Source organism: Sebastes umbrosus, chromosome 8, assembly GCF_015220745.1.
Source record: "Sebastes umbrosus isolate fSebUmb1 chromosome 8, fSebUmb1.pri, whole genome shotgun sequence".
In the NCBI taxonomy this organism is placed as follows: domain Eukaryota; kingdom Metazoa; phylum Chordata; class Actinopteri; order Perciformes; family Sebastidae; genus Sebastes; species Sebastes umbrosus.
Genome location: NC_051276.1, coordinates 7,035,088 through 7,056,059, shown reverse-complemented (window position 1 = coordinate 7,056,059; position 20,972 = coordinate 7,035,088). Strand labels below are relative to the sequence as shown.

The 20,972-nt window shown below is 38.0% G+C and overlaps 2 protein-coding genes across 2 annotated transcripts; one reads left to right on the top strand and one right to left on the bottom strand.

The window, feature by feature from the left end:
- Positions 1-614: 614 nt before the first annotated feature.
- Positions 615-5,168, bottom strand: nmrk1 (nicotinamide riboside kinase 1). The gene is made up of 8 exons (XM_037779131.1): positions 5,036-5,168; positions 3,070-3,160; positions 2,942-2,990; positions 2,215-2,383; positions 1,875-1,946; positions 1,606-1,712; positions 1,358-1,441; positions 615-1,088 (listed from the first exon to the last, which is right to left on the bottom strand). Exons 1-8 carry the CDS (start codon positions 5,062-5,064, stop codon positions 1,078-1,080), a joined length of 612 nt encoding a protein of 203 aa, XP_037635059.1. The 5' UTR covers positions 5,065-5,168; the 3' UTR covers positions 615-1,077.
- A 1,597-nt stretch (positions 5,169-6,765) lies between these two features.
- On the top strand, positions 6,766-16,583 carry ostf1 (osteoclast stimulating factor 1). Its single transcript, XM_037778637.1, has 10 exons — positions 6,766-6,956; positions 11,492-11,538; positions 13,969-14,019; positions 14,357-14,420; positions 14,578-14,631; positions 14,860-14,967; positions 15,276-15,325; positions 15,560-15,638; positions 15,761-15,859; positions 16,385-16,583. The coding sequence occupies exons 1-10, from the start codon at positions 6,923-6,925 to the stop codon at positions 16,441-16,443; spliced, it is 645 nt and encodes a 214-aa protein (XP_037634565.1). The 5' UTR covers positions 6,766-6,922; the 3' UTR covers positions 16,444-16,583.
- Positions 16,584-20,972: the final 4,389 nt, after the last annotated feature.

Genomic DNA, 20,972 nt, shown 5'->3' with positions numbered 1-20,972 from the left:
TAAAGTACACTATATACAGATCCTGCATTAGTAGCTAATGTTTTGTAAAGGAGATAATTCAGTTTTATTTTAGTTTATATTATGTTCATGTGTTGGATATTCCTAACTAAAGTTATTCTCAATCGAATTACAGCAAACTACTTGACGCACAAAAAAATCGGAGGCCATGAAATGTTATTGCAGTTCTTCCTGCCATGAGTAGTCCGCTGTGTGCACTGTACTTAATGGGAACTTGGAGGCGACGGGGTGAACGATGCACAGAGGGTGTTTGTTGGGGCTGGAGGGTCAATAGGGACGTTGGGGCACATAGATTGGACATTCTAACAATAATCAACAATCTAATAAAATATAAATGACTGGATCAACGTAAGTGTTAAAATGTGATTTTCTGCTGTGATGTGTCTTTGCTGATGATAAGAGTTGATTAGAGCTTTGGTTTCAGGTCATAGAGTACTTTGCACAGAGAATAAAATAAAGTTGGTCACTAGTCTGTCTCCAGTGTATCAGAGTCAACCACCAGGTGGAGATGAATTGCCACCAATGGTACAAATTCACAGTTGTTGTCTTTGACAAATCATGTAAAACAAAAAAATGATGCTCACCAAACCACAGTATGCCACGATCATTGTTTAATATTTACAGGTATGTTAGAATCAAAATCCTCAGTACATTATTAAAAAACTATGCAGTGAGAGAAACATTGTAAGATATCAACTATATCGACTATATTCAGCATCAACTTTGTGAAAAACTTAAAAATATTTAGGTTTCCCAGTGACTTTAAAATACGGTCATGAACCTGATGACTAAATAAAGTCATCAGGTTTTCTGTGATCCTCGCAGTCTCTGTCCAGTCTCCAGCTTAACTATTTTTTTAGATGCTACAGCATCAGGTAATTCTCATCCACAGTATTTTACTTTTTTCAGCAATACTAACTATTATAGGTTTTACATAGACATCAACACTTGGTTTGGTCCCTTAAGTCACACATTAGTAAAAAGAAATTAACTTTCCTGACATCCATGTGAGCAGCAGTCTCCATCTTCAAAAGGCAAACAAATCAAATCCAGACCATGTCAATCTTTCTCTGCAAACAAAATACACAAAATAAAATGAGTAGTTTTTTCTTTTAAATACAATATTTTAAGTAACCTAACTAAAAAGGTCTTGAAGACTTAATCCAAGTTTTAGCCTGTCTCTCCATAATCACATTAACATTCATACATTTAAATTTAAAACATTCACAAATGACAAAGAAAAACACAGATTTGGTAGAAATTTGTTTGATTTTGTCTTATGACTTTCATATAATTTGTTGTTTTGTTGATGTGTTGTTGAATATTGTTTGCAACTTACCCCTGAGCCTTTCTATTTCCTGACAAACATCTTTACACACAGCAGCCAGTAGTTCTTCCTTTGGCTCCTGTCCATCCAGAAATACTGAGAAAAAACACATAGATGTCATTTATTTCATCATTTAGTAAATCTGCTATAGTTTCATTATTTAACATACTTTTTTAGGTCTCAGCCACATAAATACCCTAACTGCTACAGTAAATCACAGCTCTTATCCCATCTCGTGGCATCTTTAACTGGACACTCACTAATCTCAGACACCGTGCTCTCCATCTCCTGCCTGTTTTTCAGGTACATCGGCCACACGTGTCCGTCAAAGTATCCAGGAGGATCAGGAGGCGTGTACGCCCTCGAACTGTCAATCAAAGACAGCAACAGAGGTAAAAACATGAAGACGCCAACTTTCTCTCTCTCTGCCTTTTGTTTACTGCAACTTAAACATAAAACATGGAAATTAAGCGAAATCCATTAAAAGGTAAAACAGGAAAGATAGTGTATTTATTTAAAAATCTGACACCTTCGTCTCCTGTTGCAGACATCATACGGTATTTCCATGAAGTATCTCTTGTAAAATAGCTCATTCAGAAGCCTGGAAAAGTAAAACAGAAAGAAAAAAACAGAGAGTTACAGCATTATGATCTGGTATATTATATTTTATTTGTATTATTATTAAGAGATAAGTTGTCATATCATCAAATAAATCCTGGGAAACAGTTAGCCATCATGGTAAGAGATAAACCACAACTGAATGGTTGGTTACATTCCAAAAAAAGTTGGATGTCTGGACAAACTTCACATTTGTTATTATATTATATATAATTATAAACTCAGTAGCTTCACTAAAGCTCCCCATGTACCTGTGGTTGAAAATGAGGAAGCCCTCCACAATCAGCACATACACCTCTTCATCCACTGATGGTGTCGTGTGCTCTGGCTTCAGGCCTCGCAGCCTCAAGAACGACTCAGGATCTCTTCGCCACGAGTCGACATCGCTCATCATTGTGTCCATGTGGAGAGCATCGAGCGCTTACACAGAATGCAATCAAGTCATTTATCAGCAAAATGCCAATCATTCTCTGGTTCCAGCTTCTCAAATCTGAGGATTTTCTCTGTTGTTTTCATAACATTTGAATTAAATTTTAATGAATATTTTCACTATTTTATGACATTTTACAAGGAGTATTATTTAAAAAAGAATCAATAGATTATTAGTTGCAGCCCCAAATCTTTTAAATTATTAGGATATTTTGTTTCATTTATTCAGTTAATTATTTATTTGTATATTTTCCATACATCTTTATTTTATTTCCAAACATGAATCTTTATTTTTTTTTCTTTCTCTCTTGGTCTAAAGTATTCAATTTCAAATAAATTGGAGAAAGACATTTACATACCCACCATTGCAACCTCCCCAGGTTGATAAAACTCCAAAATTCCCAGAAAAATACCATGGACATGACAGTAGTGTCCTTAATGGTAGCTAATCCCTTGCATCCCACCATTTTCAGATGCATGAATAGATGGACTACAGCTGCACCGAAAATGTTGATGTCTTGAACAAACAGTTAAATAAAGTGTCCTTACTGTCATATTGCTTAAACCCATTGCTGTCCACTGGTACCACAGAATCATCCTGAAGAAAAGAGCATCCACTGTGATCACTCAAGCTCCCATTATAAATAATAAAATGTGAAAGCGATGATATGATCTACCTTAAAATATGAATCCTGTGCAATGAGATAGCTGTTGGGTATCTGCTGGTGTAGACTCCTAGACAGAGTGGATTTTCCTCCGTTGGTTATCCTGAAAGAAAAACAGTGCATATCACTAACAACATTTTAAAGCTGTACGAATTACATTGAAATTGTTACTTCTTTTACTCACCTGCTTCAAAACTCAAATCTACAACTTTCTTGATTGAGATAACTGCGTATGTCAAGTCAACAATAGCCATTAGAGAGCTTTAAAGAGCAATTTCGCAGCAGCTAAAAACCTTGTTGCTGTGATGTAGAAGTGTACTGCAGGGTGTGTCAGTACCAGAGCCTTGGCAGGGCTTATGTATCAGCTGATATCAGCTTATCGTAGAAATATCATTGCCGGCGTATGTGCCAACTGATAAATAATAAGCAGCACAGAAATGTTTGTTTTTTTTTAACTGTAAAATGTCCTGCTCAGTACACATCTTGGTCAAATTATTTTACAGAAAACACACATATAAGGGATCCTCGAAAATGTTTGTTTATGTTATTTTGTTTATGTAAAAGAAAAAAAGGAATATTGACTGATAACATTATCAGAATTATTATACTCTTTAGTATCGGCCTCAAAATTCTGTATCGGGTTAGTTTATTTTCTAAAAGTAAAACAGGGCTGGCTCTAGCCCTTTTGGTGACTTAGGCGTCAGACATCCCAATGGTTTTCAAGACAAAAATTAAGCCTTTTATTTTCATAAATAACTGTATTTATTGTCAGATAAATAAAAACTTGGTCCGATACTGTTAGTTTAAAAGTGTTTGGTGTTTGCATTTTTTTATTTATTTTAGGTGGCACCCTAGGCGACCGCCTATCTACGCCTTAAGCCGGCCCTACTGTAAAATGTCACACTTTGGTAAAAAACAAAACAAACTGAATGATTTCTAATTAAAATATGTAGACAAATATCGCCTGATCTATCGTTGTCATGTTTTTTAAACTCTCAAATGTCAATATTGTATCAGCCTCCAAAATCAGTCAGGCTGTAATCAGAACGCCTACACTGTGACATCACTGTTGTACTGTATGTGGTCAGAGGTGCAACCAAACCACACTCAGAAGTGCAACACACTTTAAACCAACTGAACCGCTGCTTTCAACACGGTTAGTTATTATTTGAACGTGACAAGTCATATTGGGAAATATTGCAAAAGAAAGTAAAGAAATCCTGTACACTGTTGGCGCTAAATCTATTTGATAATGCAACATTTCAGTCACACACCTTCATCAGACATCCTGATTTTATTTTTCTACACACCTGTCTGCAGGGTGTGCATGAGCCGACACTTAATTTGACATCATAAAAAATGTAAAACATCTTCTAACTATGAATTACTATGAATGCAAAGAAAATAGTTGTAATTTCAGGCTTTTAAACACCTATTTTCTTATTAACCCTTCATTTTCTCAACACTTGCCAGCACTTCTATACAGTGAATTAATGTCAGAAAAACAAAAACCTGAGCAATCTGATTTCTCCCTCTGACTCTCAGGACTCTGCTACACATGTTAGACACATGGAAGTAACCATCTCTTATCATCAGTCTTATCTGCCACATGGTTGTCACATGTTGTATTGATCTGCTGGTGTCCCTGCTGCTCCCACTTCAACATGTAATTTAATAGGAGGCTAATGCATTTTTCCTGGTGCCTTTCTGTGACCTATTGTCTTGTCTCCCTGTCTTACATAACCACCAAGAAACATTTCAGAACCTGAACAGGCATCTTAAATAAAGTATGAAGTAACTATGAAAACTGTTTCCACTTTATATCTTATATAGCCTATGTGGTGTGAAAACCTTAAGCATGCAAAATGCTATCTGAGTTTCAACAGGCTTCATAGGGGCAAAATAACAGAAGGAGAACAATAAAATGCATGCAAGGAGGTCAACACAACAACACATAACGTTTACAATCCTCACTTACCCGCCAACTCCTACAACTAATGTTTTCATCTCAGTTTTAATGTGTAAAACTGGTGAAAGAAAGTTAATTAACAGCTCATGTGCAGACTAAAGTAGTACACATGCGTGTTATGTCTACTGCTGCAACAACTCTGCAGCTCTGTGCTCACTCAAGATTATCCGCAATCGGACGCTTGTGATTCGCTGATGGAGCTGTTACGTCACTCCGGACCTGCCCATTGAGAAAAAAATCAATACAGTGTTACAACAGAGTTCTATTGAATGAACACCTGATAAAGTACAAGTAAGTTGAAATATAATAATAATAAATAAATAAAAATACAATAAATTGTGCAGAAGGTTCAGGGTTCACATATAAAAATATCTTCAAAGCATAAAACAATATTTTTATTTATTATAATAGAAATAGAAATAAATGAAAAATTACAATAAAGTAATATAAAAATGAAATGAAATACATTGTACAGATTTACATCAAAAGCATAAAAGATTGTAATAGAAACGTATGAATACATCTTGATCAATGAAAAGATAAAGTAATGTAAAGTATTTAAAAAAAAGAACATATTGTACAGAGTTAACATAAAAATCATAAAAAAAGTATGATTAAAATAAATAGACAATGAATACATCTTGGTCAATCATAATATAAAGATAAAGTGATATAAAAAAAAAATAAAATACATTGTGCAGAGTTTACATAAAAAACATCATCAAAACATTTACAAAAGTTAGGCTATGTAGAGTAAAATAAAAAAATAATAAATAAAAATTGTAATAAATAAATGAATCATCTATGTAATAGATAAATGTAATCTTGATACATTAATAAATCTAAATATAAAGAATAAAATAAAAAATACATTATTCAGTGTTTATAAAAAAAACATTTACAAAAGTTAGGCTATGTAAAGTAAAATATAAAAATAAATACAAATTGTAATAGAAATAAATGAATACTCTATGTAATAGATAAATGTAATCTTGATACATCAATAAATATAAATATAAAGAATAAAATAAAAAAATACATTATTCAGTGTTTATAATAAACATCAACACATTTTTAAAGTTAGACTATGTAAATTAAAATATGGTTAAAAAAGGAATAAATGAATGAATCTCGGCAAATAATAAGATAAATAATATTTTATTTATTTATTTATTTTTCACAATTTAAGACTATACAACACAACAACAAAAATAAATGAATAATATACAGTGCAGGAAGAGGCAACAAACCCACTGGGCTTATATGAAGCCTCCACCTAGAGACAAGATTAATATAAATAAAATGACTACATAATAGTGATAACAAACAATTTGGACAAGATATATATAATAACAACAATAACAATACAGTAAATATATTTTAAAAAATGTGTGTGTGTGTGTGTGTGTGTGTGTGTGTTGCGTGGACATGGAAGTGTATGGTTATTGTTTGTGAGGAGGATATTGATTTAAATATCTATAAAGACTTCTGGGCAATCGTAACCAAACAACATTGTGAGTGGGAAAAAATAAAAACAGATACATGGACAACATGGGGAAAAGCAATGTATTTAAAAATAAAATACATAATTCAGGGTTTACATACAGAAATATCAACAAAACATTTTTTTTAAAGTTAGGTAAGGTAAAATATATATCTATCAGTTGAGCAATGCGTTAAAAAAAAATAAGAGCATAATATAAAAAAACAACAACTAGAAAACAAATAAGATAGCCATATATTTGCGCATGCGCAGTCGAACCTTTCCGCCTAGCCTGTAATGCTGCTTCACACTTCCTCATTGGCAGTGATAGCAAAGTGTTCACACTCCAGCGACGGTTGTGGCTGAAATAACACACAGCGGGTTTCGTTTTATTTTATCTCCGAGCCTCGCAAATGTCGAAGCCTCCTCCCAAGCCGGCCAAGCCAGGTAAGAGTAACCTTATCAAGATGTGTTGTTTATATTGAGCTCAAACTTCAGCTGTGTCTCTTGCGAGGACTACACACCTTGTTGGCGATGTGAGCTTAATGGGCGGACGGTGAGCACCTCAAGAGGCACTCTCATACATTTATGTCGTTTTATTTCTGTTAACCTTCCCGCACACAGTGGAAAGAAAGCAAATAAACTCTGATTAATATCAATAAATCCATTATTATTACTGAGTGGAGTTGGTTAAAAGTGGCTTCACTGCTGATTGACAGGGGATCCAGCTCTCAGCAGCAGGCCTCTGTGACTTCCCTATTTCCATCACTCATGCAAGGAGAGTGTGCCATCATCATTCAGTGGCTTTAGGTCGTAGGTTAGGAGGTGAGGATGAGTCTGCATGCTCAGTGACAACACTCTTTCCTCCTGCAAGCTCAGCCTTGTGCTGCTATTCTGGTAACTCCATCCCAGAGATTAGGAAATGTCAATTAATCACCCAAAAATGTTAAATGAATTCAAAGCACACGTGTAGTTTTTGTGCATATCATGGTTTTCACAAATGTAACATTTGTGTAAAAACCTTACAGATTGTTTCTGTGCAGCAGGTGTTGTCACAAGTAATGGCAGGTGACAAAATAACTGAACCATCTTCACATCTGTAGTAAAATCGAAACTGACAGTTTATTAGGTTCTCAGAGTGCAAAACGCACACATCTTTCTTGTCCACTGTAGAACATTTCCTTAAAATTTCTATTTTATTACATGAGATAAAGTACAAGGTTTTCACTAATTTGGGATTGAAATGTAATAAAATAAACATTTTAAGGGAGCGTTCTACAGTGTCTTGAGTAGTCAGGAAGCGCAGTTTATTAAGTACACCTTTTTAAACGTAATGCAGTCTAATACAACAGCCCTGCAATTAATCCTAAATTAATGAAGGTTAAAGAGGTGTTGATTCAACTTGATGGGTCATTTTGGAGGTTGTTGTTTGTAGTTGCTGCTGCATTTAGAGGTGTATAACATCAAATATTTAGTCTACCCTCATTGATATACACTAAAATGAGATGGACAAAATATTAGAAACAGACCAAAATGACCACAAATCAACACCTTTCTAAAACAGTTTCAACAAAAACTGAACATAATAAACTTCATGAATGTAGGCTTTATTACAGGGATGATGTATTAGACCACATTAGTCTTAGTACTTAATAAAGTGGCAGCTGAGTGTATTTTTTTCAGGTCACATCTTGTGCATCAGGTGTAAAATAAGCAAAAAAGAAAACTGAAACATCTTCACATCTGAAGTAAAAGCTGTTAGAACGGGATGTCAGAGAATAACTCAAAGAATCTAAACAGGTATATCTAAAAACACGTGCTTTGAAATCACATAAGGGACGACCACGGGCACATTTCGGTACACTGTGTCATGTTTTGCCTGCTAGCTGTGGCTCTTTAAAACGGAGCACAAAACTCAAACAACTGACACGTCATTATCATTCATACACTTCATGTTTATTCATGAGTCGGCTCCGTGACGTCACACCTGGTTGTGCCGGCAGGTGAGGTAGGCTGTCGTCTGTCCTGACAGATGGCTGGTTGTTGTGCTGCGGGAGAGTCTTCGGTGATATTAGGCAAAGTCAGTGCCTCACATAGTCACGACTGATGTAGCTTTATCTATGCAGTAATTCATGTGGAAAGCTAAGGATTCACTGCCCACAATGAGTTTTACTAGACCGTGAGCAGCTTACAGTAGATGTATATCAATGCTGTTATGTGGTGGTGCAGTTCTTTAACTGAAGGCCCCTGATTCAAACCTCCATGTTGGATGATTTTGGTCCTTCTAAAGTCATTTTGAATGGATCTTTCCCAGCTTCAGGGCTACTTCTTCTCCCTCTAATGGACGTTTTGAGGAGCGAAAGATATTTATTATTTATCTACAAAGATCAAATTAAAACCTTTTTTTCAGTGGGTACCTGAAGAGATCTTTAGCTTTACACGTGTGCCGTGATAATTTCTTTTAGTGGTGCATGGCCACAACCATACACCCTGAACAATGTACTCTAACTAACAGGACCAGGCTTGCGAGTTTCTTTTTCCTCCGAAATCGGTACTTTATAAGAGGAATAGGTTTCAGTTTTTGTGGTAAGAGGGCAATACTAGAGAGCTGCATGTATTCTCTGGTGTAGAACATTATAGTTTCTGTAATAATGACTCTTGGTGTCATATTTTTGGAGGCTTTGATGGTTAGGTTTTTGGGTTGGGCTTCGAACAGGAATGGGGAATCACCACCAAGATCAGACACGCTAGAGACTAGAGTTGCTGGAGTTGCTCTTGCAATGAAATAACACAGCTGGAAATCATCAAAAAACCCACAAGCAAATATAATATACTGACAATGTTTTGCTCACTCTGAGGACATATTTCTTCTTTCTATTTTTTTTTTCTTTTTTAGCTAGAATGAATCTTTGTATGTGCCAGAGGCTTTAAATTGCAGAGAGAACGTGGACTAGTCCGCACAGGCTTTTGTGTGTTTTAAGCAACATGACTGGACCTGCAGAGGAGACGTGCTTGCTGTGTTGAACAGAGCTGTGCTTGTGCAGCCCCTCTCATTCTGGGACACTGACACAGTGTTAGCTCGGAGTAACAGCAGAGGGGAGTTACAACTGTCCAACATTTAGGCCTGTTTGCTAAAGCAGTCAGCATTTACCAGCTTGGTGTGTCCAGAATCAAATGCATTTCACATGCTACCAGTAAATATATCAGCATCAGTTTTGAGAGAAGCTCTTCATGGGTCAACAGCGTCTTTATTACACTTTTAAATTCTGGCTTGTGAGGAACATTCAATGTTGAATAGGGTTGTCCCAAATACCATTTTTTGGACGTCGAAGCTTCGATGAGAGTATTCGAAGGTATTCGAATCTACGCAGCTCGGCAAGGCGCTCCATCAAGGCTCCATCTCCCCTGTTTCAGTGCTGCTGCCACATTACTGCACACACATGCACCTCTACATACAACAAACAGCACTATCCGTCTGAGAATAACTACTTGTTGAATATGAATAATGAATAATGTTGTGGGATTGTTCCCTATTTCATGGGCTATTTGGGGATTTTTATATATAAAACAAAACAGAAAACAGAGCATTCAATTACGGATTTGGAGGTTGATTACCATGGCAATGATCGAAGCTTCGAAACGTCAAAGCATTTGGGTCAGCCCCAGTCTTGAACATATTTGTCTATTTATTTGTTAGTTTATTTAACAGGGAAACTACAGAAAAACACTGCTACACAGGTAGAAGAAATGCAACAAATGTAGTAACAGTTAATAGTAATAATAAACTTTATTTGTATAGCACCTTTCTTTACAAAGTTACAAAGTACTGCACTAAAGCAACAACCATGTAAAAGTGTGAATTATGTAGGAGTTAAAATATCAGATTACACACGCACCATTTAAATAAAGAGGAGAGGAATAAAAATATTGTACAGCATATAAAACATCACTTAATGAAAGTGTTTTTATAATGTAATGATAAAGTATGCTAGTTTGCAGCCTTCATTCCAGGTTAGAGTTTAAAAAATCTGATTTAAACAAGTAAACAAACAAATGGATAAAACCTATTAAAACGGGCTGTATGCATGTATATGTAATGTATGTGTGTATGTTTTAAAGCATTATTAGAACAAGACAAATCTTTGAAAGGGAAGTCCGTAGAGTGAAGCACTGAGGGAGAATTTGCATGAAACTTGAGTTAACTGGAAGCAAAAGCAGGCAGTCTGTTTATAGTCAACTTTGTGTGTATGTAGTAAATATGCAACATATTGCACATAACGTCAGGCATTGTTTAGTCCCGGAAATCAATATTTGGTAGAAATATTTATAAAATAAGTAAATGTGAAATGTGTCACTGCTTCTTTAAGCTCTTTTGTAGGTCTCCATGAACTAGTTCAGCTGTCGGCTGAGGCCACAACCACTCTGGTAGCTTTCCAGCAGCAGCAGCGTTAACGCCAGGCTCGACAGCGAGCCATCTCAGGCCCCGAGGGCAGCTACCTCAGGGCTGCACACACAAGGACCAGCTATGTGTTTCTGTCCCGGCACTGCATGTACAAATGTGTATTGTTGTTGGCTGCAGCAGAGCTGTTTTAGTGAACGCAGATATTAAGGAGCAACTGTATGTGTCTTAAGTGCAGGTTGTGTTGCTCAGGCAGGGCTGCATGCAATTGGCTCTTGAATGAGGTGATGATGGATGATGTTGATACTTAACAATACCTAATCATTTATTGCACTTGTATGAGAGTAATTTGCCACATTAAAGCTACATTCTGTGCTCGCCTGCAGGCTCATCGTAGTGAAAGTAAGCTGGTTATTCTACAGGGCAGGGCTGTGAAGTGGCAGCATGTGTGGTTTCACCACGTTACGTCTAAGTGCAACGTGCTCTGTTCACCGCTCTTGTGCATACAGGGATGAGGTTAACATGCCACAAACAGTCTACAAATATTTCATCTAACATGAAATCTGTGTTTTCTCTTCACTAGGCCAAGTCAAGGTGTTCCGAGCACTGTTCACCTTTGACCCCAGAACGGTAAGAGCTTTTTGTTTGTCGAGATGGATTGTTTTTCTAATATTTGATGACTGTTGAAGACCATTTGTTGAGTCCCTTTTTTAAGATTATTTTCATTATCGATTAATTTCACATACTTCCTCTTCTAGCCACAAAACAATCGCTAAATCTACAGGATGCTGAGCAGTCTTCAATGTTCAGATTTTGTAACAATGACATAGGATAGTGAAGACATATTTTGGTCCAGTGGCGCGGCCTGTCTAAAAGAATGTAGTAAAAAAGGCAGAACTGGACATGCAGACTGTCCTTATGGGTGATTTAAAATGTGTAAACCCAGTGGATGTGAGCGTGATTTTATTAAGTTAAACCCGACGTAAAACATCACTTTACAGGAGAAACATTAATTGCACAAACTGATGACATGTATGTAACATATGCTGCAAGGTGGGAAAATCTGAGGGGTGGGGATAAAATGGATAAAATCAACTGAAATAGGTGATATTATAATGTACTTTGGTGGAGGCGTGCCCTTCTTTTCTTCTTCTGCTTCTTACTGAAGCATCACATTTTATTGATTTAAAAATTTTGCGTTTGGCTCTAGATATTTTCCTCTAGACAGGGGAGATTAAAAATGTAGCACTGTTCATTTTATGATTTATTACAGTATATAGTTTACATATTGGTCCTTTTTTAAAGCAAGAATTCCATAATAACCTTTCAGCATATTGTGATTCAAGTGTTCTGAGAGACAACTAGACTTCTGCACCTCCTCATGGCTCTGTTTTCAGGCTTTAAAATATCTAGCCCGTGACGGGAGACTTTGGCCAATCACAGGTCATTTCAGAGAGAGAGCGTTCGTATTGGTTGTTCAACAAATGCAGATGCGCGTGCACATCCCTTCAGACGGTGAAGCCTGATTCAATGGTGGAATATCCTGCAGGGAAAGTTGCTATTGCAGCATTGGTAACAACTGCGTAAACTGCAAAGCAATCCAAAATAAGAAGACGGACTTATGAAAAAGAGTCTAACAATATCGGCGAAGCGTTTCAGCGATGGAGAGAAAACGTTGCTAATAGTTTAGCCTTCTGCTAACTGTAGCTGTGAGCTAGCTGCAACTGGCTAAGCAGCCGGCTAAACTATTAGCAATATTATCACTCCATCTCTGAAACGCTTTGCCAATATTGTAAGTTATATCACTAGAGCCTCGAATCACAGTTTGTGTCATCTCAAAGGGCTTTACAGGTCCACAGGTTAGGCAAAGAAAATAGGACGGTAGTTCTCATAGAACTGCCGCTATATGACGGTATCAGGATCACAATCACCATCGGGATGATGTTATGAATGACTAGTTCTCATACTGGTTACTGTTTGAAGCCTGTCATATACCGGTGCTCGTCTGGTGAGAAGGGCTTAGGACAGAGAGGGGAGAGAGGAGAGCTGCAGGATGACGGCTGTTTTTTCAAATTTTGCATTTTTTTTCTTTGGGCTTTTTCAGAAAACTCCCTACCCTAGGGTACCGTTTGAATGATGCTGAAAGGTTATTGTGGATTTTTTGCCCAGTGACACCAAGAACATACTGCCTACCCCCGCTTTAATCCTGCTTTAGTCTATGAAATGTAAAAAATTACTGAAAAATATCCATCACAGTTTCTCAGGTGATGTCTTCAAATTGCTTGTTTTGTCCAATCAACAGTCCAAAACCTTAAGATATTTAATTATCTATCAAATATGACAAAATAGAGGCAACTCACACACGCTTGAGACGCTGGAAACATTGAGTGACTGAAATCACTACTTGTCAAAATAATAATATAAAACCACTGACATTAAAATAGAAAATCCTCACCCACTAAACTGTCACTAATCCCTCTTTTATGTAGGGATGCACCGATTTGACTTTTTCAGTCCCGATACTGATACCGATACCTGGGCTTTGGTTATCGGCCGATCCGATTCTTAACTTTTTAAAACTAAATGTAACAAATAAATACATAGATATAAAGCTACTGAATTGTTATTTATTATTGAAATAATAAATCGTACACCAGCAACTTGGTAAAAAATCTTCAAAATTAACAGGATTTATTTACATTAATTACATTTCAAGTGTAAAGCTTTTTAATGCAGGAACAAATTAGTCAAAACTTAAACAGGAATAAAAATGACAGTATGTAATGTATATAGTATATAAACATAAAAAAGAACTGAATAGATCGGCCCCTTTGTCACCAATACCCGATCCAGCTATTTAAGTCAGTTTCCCCCCGGTATCCGATCCGTTATCGGTATCGGTGCATTCCTACATTCAAATTTAGCAGTCACGCTTGTTTCAGTGGGGGGAAAAGGGGAAGAAAGGGGGTGAAATGCAAAAGTCTGTGTAATAGTGTGAAGTCATGAAGCTGACTGATTAACCCGGTAAGTAACATTATCTTATTTTTTTTTATTTTTCAGCCAGACGAGCTGTTCTTTGAAGAAGGAGACTTCTTGTACATCTCTGACACAGTACGTAAAACCTCAGAGATTTAGCTGCTATCAGCCTCTTCAAGTCCTCATGTCCCATTCAGTTTGAATCTGAATTTGCACTTCTCCTTCCTCTTTCTTTGGTACCTCAGTATTGCACTCTTTGCATTTCGTGTTTCCTTTTTTTGTTTCCATTTTCTACCTTTCAGTCAGAATGTTCACTCTTTTCATTTGCTGTCTTCTCTCCCTCTTTATTTCACTAGTATTTTCCTTGCATTCTTTTTTTTTGTTCGCTTTGTCCCATTCATCTCCATTCATTTGCTTCTGTGATTTTTTTTAAAATTAAAAATAAAGATTTCTGCATTACTATTATCCCCAGAGTGACAGTAATTGGTGGAAAGGGACATGCCGAGGAAGGACGGGACTAATTCCAAGTAACTATGGTGAGTAGACAATGTAGACGGACCAACTTTGAATTTCATTACATGTATGCGCTGACTAAAATATTACTTAATACAGACATTTGTCTCTTGTAATTGTCCCTTATTAGAGAATCTTATATAATGAACTAAGAGTCTTGTTTTGTCTTGATTTCTTTAGTGGCTGAGCAGGCAGAGTCTATCGACAATCCAATGCACGAAGCAGCCAAACGAGGTGCGACAATTATCTCTACATCTCAATTTATTCAATGTGTTTTATTTAGTTATTTTTTGTGACATGACATCCAAGACAAATCTTTCTTCCTGAAGACAATAAAAGCAACTTTAACCTTGATAACGTCTTTTCTGTTACTGATGAAGAGCTGTTTGCATTATTAATAGTCTTCTCCATTCAACTCTGTGCTTTTTGTGTATATACGCACATATCTGTGTATTTAAACAGGCAATCTGAGCTGGCTGAGGGAATGTGTGGAGAACAAGGTTGGAATCAATGGGCTGGATAAGGCGGGAAACACTGCCCTCTACTGGGCATGCCACGGAGGACATAAAGGTAACAAGAATTGGGGTGTTTAAAACATATTAACATTTACCTTTTGATATGGACATAGCCTGGATTAAGGCCACAAAAATGTCAGCTTCTTTTAAAAGACAGTGACTGAATGTAATTTCATCAATCTTTAATTGTTCCACACTGGCAGATTTGTTTTACATGAGAAGTGACGTACAGAAAAACAGGAACTCGGGTCTATGGAAGTGTTCCAGTTCTTCTGTGTCCCTCCATTGTTCCTGCATAATTGTTATGTGATGCATGTCTAACTCTCCGTCGCTTAAAGTTCTCTTTTTTTATTTCTGTATCAGATGTGGTGGAGGTGTTGCTAAGCCAGCCCAACGTGGAGCTCAACCAGCAGGTAAGATGGGTTTAAAAACTCATTCAAGCATGAAAGTAAATTCACTATTACTTACTTAGACACTTTATGTTTTTTTTTTTTTTTTTTAATTTGTCACCCGTCTGTATTTCAGGCATCAAAAACCAACAATTTTTTTTTATAGCTGTGGTTTAGGTCACACCTTCGGGTTTGGTCACACGTGTAGTTAATGCTTGTCAGGACGTTTGTCAGTGAAGTTGACGCTTTGTGTTTCAGAATAAACTTGGGGACACCCCCCTGCACGCTGCTGCCTGGAAGGGTTATAATGACATTGTGGAAATGTTGCTGACCAAGGGTGAGTATCTGGCCACGTCTCTTATTTGGTTTTATGAAAAAGTAACTGGCCGGCGGGTCATCTTGTGTGTCTTTCTGTAGTATGTAGTTTCTAGTCTTTTAGTGCGATCATGTTTGTTTCAGATCCGAGGACAGACATCCGGAACAATGAGAATAAGCTGGCTCTGGAGATGGCCACCAACGCAATGTGTGCTTCACTTATCAAGAGAAAGCAGGGAGGCAGTAAGTACAGCTGCCACTAGGGGGCAGCCTCGCAGCACTCACACATAGGGTATCACCAGGACTGGCCACACACTCCAGTCAGTGGAAGGCGAATGTCCAGCAATAAGCTTAGACAATGCTTGAGATTAGCCTAATCCATCATGTAAACAGCATGAAATTGGGGTGTTGAATGTAATCAGGTTTGGTACTTTTGGGGGGTCAGCCCCATTTTGGCAAACACAGGTCCTTGTTGGAAAACGGGTATGAGGGGTAAGAGACTCAAGGACCAGTTACTATAGACTGTCTTTCTATTCTTTCTACTCCTTGAATTAACTTGCAGTACTACGTGTGGTCATTGGATCCAGAATTAAACTTCATTCACATCACGAATGAGACTCTCATGCAGAGTATTTATTGTGAACTAGCTCTGTAAACACACATGCAACAGACATTCGGCCACTAATACTTTACGGTTCAGAGGTTTTGTGGATAAATATAAGCAGTGAAATATTGTCATTAACTGTCCATTTCTCTTTTTTTCCCCAGACATCACCCGCACGCTCAGCAACGCTGAAGAGTATTTGGACGACGAGGACTCGGACTGAGCTGGCCCTGTTGAAACATCATCACTGTCTTCCATTGGGGGGGTTTGGGGGGTCGTGGAGCTCAGAGAGTTTTATTACAGACCTAAAATGGATTTGCTGCTCTGTTTCCAACTGTAACTCCATTTTAGTTCCATTATTTTGTACAAACAACTCGGCCCTCTGCATCACGTCAGTGTCAATTTCAAAGCATTGAATCGATGCATTTTACAGTTTGCCAAGTGGATTTCCACCTGTAAGGGATTTGTTTTGGTGTTGCACACTGAGGACTGAGGGGCAGAATATATGTTGTTGCGGAGAACAGACCAAAGCTCTAAGAAACACATTCCAAACATACAGATTGAGTTTAACCCATTTACACTGGGCATTAAAGTGCCAGTGCAGATAAAAAGATTGATCCATGTCTAATAAGTTTCAATGCTCCACTTGAGTCACTGAACTACAAAATCACCCAAAAGGAATTAGAAACACGTTATCTCTTGCAGCTTTGGGCTCAATCACAACTAGGCACAGATCTGTTTATAAGAATCTGGGAGGCAATGTAACATTTATATTTAACTTTAATATTTCCCCTTTAAATGGGACATGCTGAGGGACTCCATGAGGCCCTGCGTCATAAAGTTACTCTCTGTACTGCATGTATTTTGGTCTGTGTTCTAACACTCCCACTGCTATTAAAGATCAACTCAGTGTAATAAAATAATCTGCCCCCTGTAAAACAGACTTTAAATTACTCTTTAATCTTTCAAGCTTTTGATGGTGTGATATCCATCCTGGGAGCAAATTTCTGGTTTTATTGCTGCTTTCCGACACATTTAATATATATTATAAAGTGCCTTAAATATGTGTAACATAGAAAGTGTGTCTTTGGTATCAATGTGAAAATGCTTTTGTCTTGTGAGGTTATTTGTTCTAGATTTCTATCTGCTCTCTTCAATCTACAATAAAAGATTTTAACTTAAAATGACCCATTGAGTAGATATTTTTATTTGAAAGTTTAAGATAAAATGCTGTCAGGATTTAGATTCTTCCCACTCACAGACGCCATACTAGAGATTAAATTAATTATTCAAAGCTTGTCACAGCAAGCAAGCCCTGTTACATGTAAAGTGATACCATTGTGGGCTGTATGTATACTCTTAAACCCTAGGGATCAGGCTGTGGCGGTACTGAGTTCCCCAGACTTTAGTTGTTCAGTCATAAGACTGAAAAACAGTTCCCATCCACATAATAATATAAAATAAAATGCCTTCTTAATAATAATAATGAACAAATGCCTCTTAAATAATGAACAAATGCCTCTATATTAACAAACAATTAAGGAAACTGAAATATTGGTTTGTGTTTTTCCTTTTACGCTCCTTTAAAGTTTTCCCAAATAAAATACACTAAAAGAAATGGGTATAAAGGGTTTCATTGAAAATCAACAAATGAATAGAATACAAAAATACAGCCTGCAGGCGTTAGGCTATTGTAAGGCAAGCCAGATCGTTGCACAAATAGTACCTAAACGTCCCAGTGCAGGTAACCTAATTGGTTGGCACTTAACTTGTTTCCCCAACTAGGAGTCAACACTCTCAACAAACAAAACACAAAGATCACAGAATCCCAAAAGGGCCCAAAACAGACCAGAGTTTCTGGTAAAGCTGATAACACATGTTGCATTGAGTGAAGGAGAGATCAGAATGACACTGGGTGTGCAGTTTCCCTCCTCTTTTAAGCCCTACAGAAAGGGCGTCGTTACACCCTGATTGGCCAAGAGGGGAATGCACCAAGCTGCTCTCAACTATCATTTAAGAGCCAGTCCCCACACCCTGCGCAACAGGTGAACTGAATAACCCTCTAATCACTCAGCAACTCAACCAAAAAAACACCAGGGAAAAGGGAAACAACAGCAAGCACCAGAGAATTGGCAGCTGCCACAAGGCCCCTGCTTGAAAATGAACCACTACAGCAACTACAAGGTCCATTTGAATAATCTTGGTATCATAATAAAGGTAACACTTGTGAGATTTCTGTAGCGGTGTAAGCATCAGTATATACTGTTTACTGTATATGTTACTGCGAATATCTAAATGAAGATGGAACACAGCATAAATGAAAGACTTAAATTCCTCCTAACAAAACTGTATGATTTTAGGGTGAATATCCCTTTTTAATGATGCAGTTGCAGCCCAAAACCTCTAAAAAAAAAACATATCACAACATCTCGATTTGCACAGACAGATGTCAAGTTAATTTTATTTGTATAGCAGCCCAATATCACAAATTTGCCTCAGAGGGCTTTAAAATCTGTACAGGATACAACACTGTCTGTCCTTTACAGTACAACCCTCTCATCGGATAAGGAAAAACTCCCCAAAAAAGAAAGAAAGAAACCTCCGGAAAATGATGCTAATAAAAGGAAGCAGAGCAAAGATGGAGAATTTAGTAGAGGCATGTTAAGGTGGAAACTTCAAATTGTCCATTTGGGTACATTTGGGTACCATCTCTGCCATTCAAAGGGACTGTTTGTAAGAATCAGAAATGCTTGTTAACAGCGACACCTGTGGCCGTTAAGTCAACAAAAGGCAGCGTCGGGCTCGCGCTTGTGCTCGCTCTACATAGACATGAATGAGCATCGCTCAAAACAGTGAGGTGACACACGTCAGCTAAAACCACAATATCACTCTATATTTCACCTGTTTGGCAGTAATGTTAGCTGACCAGACGAAGGTCTCTCCATGAATCAATGCTGATCCTAGTGTTGGCTTTTCCTGTCTCAGCCTCCCGACCGCGGCCGGAGGAAACAGGGGAGACACCGGCACCCAGTCGGAGACGATAACGTTTCTCACTGCGGAGCCCCGTCACTTCAAAAGACACGGGAAACCTCTGTTGGTCTGGAGGAGCTGCAGCAGTTATTTCTGCAAAAACGTCCACTGTACATTCACTAGATATTCTCAGAGCTATGAACTCTTTTGCAGTGTGTAGTGTGCGCGCATGCACATGAGGTGGAGCGAGCTGAGCGAGCGAGAACGAGCGCGGTGTGTGAGTGAAGGCAGGCAGAGGAGCAGAGGAGCAGAGTACAGCAGAGACTCCGGCCCTGGAGACCAAAGCTAGAGTCTCCCCAGCGGCCAACACTGTTTCCAAGACGGGCTTCACCTGATATAACTTTGCAGTTTTGGTGCTTCGGTCTAGTTTGTGTTGGAGTCTCGTCTGAACAGCGTTGCCACACGCGAGTGCGAATGGGACACCAACCCAAATTGATTTATACGTGTAAGAAGTTACAAACAGTCCCTTTAAAATTTTCTCGGGTAACTGTTAAACTCATTTAATTCAATTTACACGTCACTATGGATATTAATTCCATCTAAATAGAACAGTTTTTGAAAAGTCAGACCTCTATACATGTAACAGCCAGAGTTGTGGTATTACTGTAATACCACATAGTGCCACCCGGTGGCGCCTCCTTTAGTTGTGACCTACTGAGAGTTGACAGTTGTGCACATGACACCGCCGCTACTACTGCGACCCACTTCCACAAGATTTAACTGAGTTTTTGCAGTTTATGTTTTCTTTGTTCCACTAGTCAGTCAGTGAATAAAGAGCCGTAGAGACCTGGCATTGTATGGTTGATGTTAAGTCCTGTAGAAGAAATTAACAGGGTGGAAATCTCCGCTCCGTTTACCGTCGACTCTCTGAGCTAACCACATGGACAGCTGACTGGACTCAAACATGACCCAGAGCCGTTGGAGTAGCCATGGTAACCATGGTAGCCATGGTAGCTGTTAGCAGCGTGATCACCAAACAGCAAAGGTAAGACATCATTTATGGTATTGGCTGTTTGAAGTTTATTTTTTCTGTTCTTCAGCTGCTAGTCAGTTTTGGTGGTGGTAGAATGATATGATTTATACTCTGTGGAGTCTCAGCTTTTATAACGGCATACCGTTTGTTTGGGTAACGTTAGCATGAAGTAGCTAAATCGCTAGCAACACGATGCCAGCATGCACCGTTAAGTGTTTGTAGCTGTGTGTTCATAGTTGCTTGGTGTTGTTTGTTATCATGAGTTTTTAGCTGTGTGTTCATAGTTGCTTGGTGTTGTTTGTTATCATGAGTTTTTAGCTGTGTGTTCATAGTTGCTTGGTGTTGTTTGTTATCATGAGTTTTTAGCTGTGTGTTCATAGTTGCTTGGTGTTGTTTGTATCATGAGTTTTTAGCTGAGCTTCTTCCCGTTATGTGAGTGCGCAGGATGATGAATGTGCTGCTACATGTTTAACATGTCCTGTTTGTACGTTCCCAATCGCACATTTGTTTTTAATTTAGTACATAGGCTACTGCAGCTGCCCTCAACAAGTATGTACTGTTGCATGCAGTATGCATACATTTGGGACATACTGTTTGACCTTGAACTTTGACCTTATTGTGGTATTCTACACAGAGGATTGTGGGTCAGAATAGCCAGAAAAGCATGCTGGCTTGCATCCTGCTAAATGGACCGGATGCAGTAATCCATCCTGGTATTTTTGGCATGCTGTATTTGACATACTGGTAGC

Coding starts and splice junctions, on each gene's coding strand:
- ostf1 (XM_037778637.1), top strand. CDS start 6,923: ATGTCGAAGCCTCCTCCCAAGCCGGCCAAGCCAG. Junction 11,539..13,968: donor TCACCTTTGACCCCAGAACG/GTAAGAGCTTTT, acceptor TTTATTTTTCAG/CCAGACGAGCTGTTCTTTGA. Junction 14,968..15,275: donor ATGCCACGGAGGACATAAAG/GTAACAAGAATT, acceptor TTTCTGTATCAG/ATGTGGTGGAGGTGTTGCTA.
- nmrk1 (XM_037779131.1), bottom strand. CDS start 5,064: ATGAAAACATTAGTTGTAGGAGTTGGCGG. Junction 3,161..5,035: donor TTAGTTGTAGGAGTTGGCGG/GTAAGTGAGGAT, acceptor TTTTTCTTTCAG/GATAACCAACGGAGGAAAAT. Junction 1,442..1,605: donor GAGCACGGTGTCTGAGATTA/GTGAGTGTCCAG, acceptor GTTTTTTCTCAG/TATTTCTGGATGGACAGGAG.